A 5921-nucleotide genomic window follows, 5' to 3' on the forward strand; every position below is an offset into this window, starting at 1 on the left:
CTAAAGAGGAGGGAGACCTTCCAGCGTGTTATCAGCGTTCAGTTCACAAGCCAGCATCTCTGATGGTATGGGGGTGCATAAGTGCATATGGTATGGGCAACTTGCATGTTTTGGAAGGCACTATGAATGCTGAAAGGTATATAAAGGTTTTAGAGCAACATATGCTCCACTCCAGACAATGAGCTATTACAACAGCATGGCTTCGTAGTAGAAGAGTCCGGGTGCTGAATTGGCCTGCCTACATCCAGATCTTTCACCTATAGAAAACATTTGGCGCATCATTAAATGAAAAATACATCAAAGATGACCACGAACTCTTCAGCAGCTGGAAACCTATATCAGGCAAGAATGGGACCAAATTCCAACACCAAAACTCCAGAAACTCATAACCTCGATGCCCAGACGTCTTCAAAGTGTTTTGAAAAAAAGAGGAGATGCCACACCATGGTAAACATGCCCCCGTCCCAACTATTTTGAGACCTGTAACAGGCATCAAATTTGAAATTAGCTCATTTTGTGCATACAATTGTAACATTTCTCAGATTAAACATTTGTAATGTTATCTATGTTCTATTGTGAATAAAATATTGGCTCATGTGATTTGAAATTCTTTTAGGTTTCATTTTATTCAAATTTAAATACAGTGCCAACATTTCCGGAATTCAGGTTGTAATAGCTTTGCAGGATTATACATGATTTGGATACTTAGTTTAAAAAAAGTTATATCTGATTCTGTTGCATGGAACTGAATAAAAATAATATATTGATATTTAATATTAAGGTAACACTTTTCAATAAGGTTCCATTAGTTAATGTTAGTTAATGTATTAACTATCATGAACGAACAATGAACAATACATTTATTACAGTATTTATTAATCTTTCTTGATGTTAGTTAATTTGAATACAGTTGTTCACTGTTAGTTCATGTTAATTCAGAGTGCATTAACTGTTAATAAGCACAACTGTTGATTTTAATAATGCATTAGTAAATGTTGAAATTAACATGAACTAAGATTAATAAATGCTAACAAAAGAAGCATTGTTTATTCGTTCATGTTAACTAAAGTAGTTAACTAATGTTAACTAATTAAACTTATTGTAATGTGTTACTAATATTAATATAAATTCTGTCCAGTTTTATTGTGTTACTTTCAGTAAAAATATGTTGTTGTTGTTGTTTTTTAATTCAGTATCATTAAAATTGAGTTAAATTAAAAAGTCTTACAAAATTACTTTGTATTATTTAATAAAATAATAAATAATCATTACAAAGCATTTTCGATTTCGGTTTTCGGCCAAGTGCATCCAGAATTTTCGGTTTCGGCCCAGAATTTTCATTTCGGTGCATCCCTAAGCAACAGGCGCGACCATGTTCTGAGCCTCCAGCCTGTGAGGAGAGAGATATTCTACGTTCAGAGGCTTTATCCAGCAAGACAACAACAGATGCAGCACGTCCTGAGTCTCCATCCTAGAGAGACAAAGCAGACTGACCAAGTTCTGAGTCTCTAGCCCAGCGAGGCAGAAGACACACAGACATTTGTAACAAGGTTAAGCTCCAGCAAGCAAATCTTCACTTCGAGGTACTTTTGCTTGTGTGTTCCAGGCAATGACCTTCTGCACCTACTCCAGGGCCACATCTGCGTGTTCCAGATTTTAGGACCTCCAGGAGATCAGCATCCTCCAGCACTTCATGTTCAAGGCTGTTAAAATGGATTCCTGCTCCTTTCCCCACTGCACTGTGTGCATTGACTGTCACTCGATCGCAGAGAACATAAATATCCCTTTCCCAATCCTCTTCCAGAGACCGTGGCATTATTGTATATTATCACTATATGATTTTTCTAATTTACATTAGATATTATATAGCTGATTGCAGTTGATAACAAATAATCTATCACATATTTGTTTGATGCATGATAAGTTTCTTCACCTTATTTCTTTCCAGATAACGTAGCTCTGACATAGCAACACCCAACGTAATCACTTGCATTTTATGCAACTTATGCACTTTATTACTTTTTCATTCATTGTATTCATTAAGTAGTTGTTGATTACACTTGTCTATCTTTTCTTAATGCCTTAAATGGCACGTGATCCAAAAATCATAACGTCAACAGTGACATGTGTACCCATCACTACACTATTTCGCCTCCCTAGGTGGTGAAAGCAAATTCACTACAGTATCAGCATTTGTCCAGGTGACGGTTTTGTTCAGGATGTGCTGTTTTGATTCAGTTGTTTGGAGCTTGTGGAGTTTCCACTGTCAAATACTGTACAATAAAGAGAACGATAAAATACACTAAGATCTGCTTTAATAGAAGATAAAAAATGGAAGCATTGACTCAATAACTTACTCTAGTTTCTCCAGTTTAGAGTGTGGATCCTCCAGTAGAGCAGAGAGCAGCTTCACTCCTGAATCTCCTGGTTTATTATCATTCAGATTCAGTTCTCTCAGGTGTGAGGGGTTTGATCTCAGAGCTGAAATCAGAGCAGCACAGCCTTCCTCTCCAATACCGCAGCCCCACAGCCTGCAGGGAGTGAAGAAGATGAATGATCTCTGAGAATGTGTTTGTGTGTGTGTTATGAGCAATACTTTTTCTATACATCGGTGCTATAGAGATTTTAACTTGCCAGCAGCTAAAACATTAATTTAAATGCACTCTACCCACATGATTCCTGATTGTGATGTTGAACTAGTTTATAATACTTTATTAAATGATTAGTTCCATTCCTCGATTCTGATTGGTCAGCAGCTGTGTTTTATTCACGATACAGCATGGCTATGACTGCTTCACTCAACGGTTCTGTGTATCACTGAGCAACACCCTTAGCTACATAAACAATCAAAAATATTGCATCAAAACTGTTTCATGTATTATGTATTTCGGCAGAATTAACTGTTTATTTATTTAATGAAGAATGAGTGACCCCTGCTTATGTTGCATCTTTCATCTTTAATTTTGAGACCCCGCCCTTCCCCCGTCTAATAAACGCTTCTCATGCAGAGATATGTTGATGTGTGTGCGCGTCTGTGTGGAAGCTTACAGTTTCCGAAGTGATGAGGGAATATTACTGTATTTATTAGTTTTCTGTCTCAGGTATGATTCTGTATGTCCATCAGTTTACACTGTAATGACACTTGCAAACTCGCGCTGTGCCGCGAATCGGTCTGATTTCAAACTAAAAGACGGAAAACAGACGTTTTCTCATGCTGAGAGATAAGCAGATGTGTGTGTGTGAGAAAACTTTATTTAAGCTCCATTAGATGAGGCATGTTCAGAACATTCTCTTGCTGTTTACTGTTGCTCTCAGGAACTATTTTTTATTTTTCAATCAGGGGCGGTTCTGGGGGGGGGGTTCATAGAACCGCCACCATTCTGTTGAGCTTATAAACGCAGCGGCCAATCAGAAACGTTTAGATGAGTCATCGCCGAAACGCCAGTGTTTTGTACAGTGTGCGCGCTCGCTGACTGAATTCTGCTCTCTGGCGAATTTTCTCATCATAAACAACAAAGTGCAGATGTGTGTACGAATGTAAGTAAGATATTCATTTCATAGTGTAAACCGCTTCAGTGATTTTGATGGGAGTTTATGAGAGTGCTTGAACTCTGACTAGACTGAAGTCAGTGATATTGTTTTTGATAATGTAAATGTTCTTTGCTCTCTTTCTGTACCATAAAAGTGTTATAATTTGTAACTTACAATGTTTTTATTAAATTCATATTAAATACAAAGTCAGTTGTATTAAAAATATTGTATGGCATGCTGGAGAAAATGCGGAAATGTATCGGCTGACCATTTTCACATCTTCTGGGACTGTAATATCATTCGTACTTACTGGCAGGATTTGAATAGAGAGATAAATGCAATAATGGGATTGAATCTTGAGAACAAACCTGAATAAAATTTTTATGTGACTGATGATGAACCCAATCCAATATTTGTAATATCAGAGAGTCACAACCCTGTTCCTGAAGGCACCTCAACTTTGCACAGTTTCAATGAATCTCTCTTATCAAACACACTTGATTCGACACATCAAATCATTAGTAGAGCTCTCTGTGATGTTAGCCGAGTGTGTCAAATAAGAAAGACCTCAATATACAGAAACAGTGTAGAGAAGCACAGGCCTATACTGTATAAAATAAAGTCAATAAAACAAAGACACTGTAAAATACTCACTCAGCTTTTCTAGATGCTTTGATCACTGGCAGCAGCCTCAGGAGACATTCTTCAGCTGATTCTGTTACATCAGACAAACTCAGATTGTTTTGGAAATCTAGACGCAGTCGACACTCATCCAGACCATCAAATATGAACATGACTTTGTAGTCATCATAATCTGCTGACTTAATTTCTTTGGTTTCTGTGTGAAGGTGATTTAGAAGATCCACAAGACTGAGATTTTTCTGTATCAAATTAAGCTCCCTGAAAGGAAGTGGAAATATGAAATGAACATCCTGATTGGCTTTTCTTTCAGCCCAGTCCAGAATGAACTTCTGCACAGAGACTGTTTTTCCAATTCCAGCGACTCCTTTAGTCAGCACAGTTCTGATGGGTTTGTCTTGTCCAGGTGAGGGGTTAAATATGTCATTGCAGTTGATTGGTGTCTCCTGTGTCTCTGGTCTCCTGGACACTGTCTCAATCTGTCTCACCTCATGTTCATTATTGACCTCTCCACTGTCTCCCTCTGTGATGTAGAGCTCTGTGTAGATCTCATTCAGACGTGCTGAGTCTCCATGATTGGACATTCCTTCATTGATTCTCTGATATTTATCCTGTAGTCTGGATCTGAGTTTTTGTTGATAAACATGCATCAGTTCTGAGCAAAGGAAATAATTGTTGTTATTGGCAGAGCAATATGTTAGAAATGTATTTTTAGGTTTGATATGTTAGATGTTAGATTGTGTCATGACATTCAGGAACATTAGTGACTGAAGGTTGATAATAAAAACACAGGCTATAAACTGCTGATCCAGAGCTCTTACTGGTCTGTAGTGTGTTAGCGAGGTCTGTCTGGTTCATCTTCCTCAGGATGTGCAGTGTGATCTTCAGAAGCCCCTCTCTGACTCTGCTATGACCCTCATCATCATGATCGTCTCTTTCAGAGCATTCTGGGTAATCTGGACTCAGTAGTCTCTTAAAGCTTTTTAACTCACTCTTCATCACAGAGATGATTTTGTGTTCAAGCTCCTGAAATCATAGTAAATATTCAAACAATAAACCTCCATTACATCACAGAGAAGGTGAACCAAAGAATCAATACACAAGAGTCAAGGCATGAATAATATTTACCGTCACTGAATTATATCATATCTGCTAATAACTTCCACTGTATGCTCAAACATCAGCGTCTACAGATACTGAGGTTAAAAGAGGGAGTTTGACTGGATTGGTTGTTTGCTAGATTGATGTTCATCTTTATACAACAGTCAGGTTACATATGGATTCAGCTTCTCTACTTTAGTGGACATTGATCTGCTTTATAGTGGCCTACAATTTATCTTACATGTGTGTAGGAAAGTAAATATGACTATTACAGAGAGGATTTGACAGATTTCTCAATTTTTTAATACTTTTACCCAGAGGGTTATTGTGTGGACACACACAGACACACACACACACACACACACGCACACGCACACGCACACACACATCTTTATACAACAGTCAGGTTACATATGGATTCAGCTTCTCTACTTTAGTGGACATTGATCTGCTTTATAGTGGCCTACAATTTATCTTACATGTGTGTAGGAAAGTAAATATGACTATTACAGAGAGGATTTCACAGATTTCTCAATTTTTTAATACTTTTACCCAGAGGGTTATTGTGTGGACACACACAGACACACACACACACACACACACGCACACGCACACGCACACACACACACACACACACATACACACACACA

At 37.8% G+C, this 5921-nt stretch overlaps 1 protein-coding gene across 1 annotated transcript in view; it reads right to left on the bottom strand.

The window, feature by feature from the left end:
• Positions 1-5921, bottom strand: part of LOC107719716 (NACHT, LRR and PYD domains-containing protein 14-like) — a 23929-nt gene that overhangs the window by 12411 nt on the left and 5597 nt on the right. The window contains exons 4-6 of the mRNA XM_016527202.1: positions 4992-5196; positions 4186-4825; positions 2358-2531 (exon numbers count right to left, since the gene is read on the bottom strand). Coding sequence (XP_016382688.1) covers positions 2358-2531; positions 4186-4825; positions 4992-5196 — 1019 coding nt within the window. The remainder of the gene's footprint in view (positions 1-2357; positions 2532-4185; positions 4826-4991; positions 5197-5921) is intronic.

The sequence above is a fragment of the Sinocyclocheilus rhinocerous genome, unplaced genomic scaffold (assembly GCF_001515625.1).
Source record: "Sinocyclocheilus rhinocerous isolate Xijiao unplaced genomic scaffold, SAMN03320098_v1.1 scaffold331, whole genome shotgun sequence".
Lineage (NCBI taxonomy): Eukaryota > Metazoa > Chordata > Actinopteri > Cypriniformes > Cyprinidae > Sinocyclocheilus > Sinocyclocheilus rhinocerous.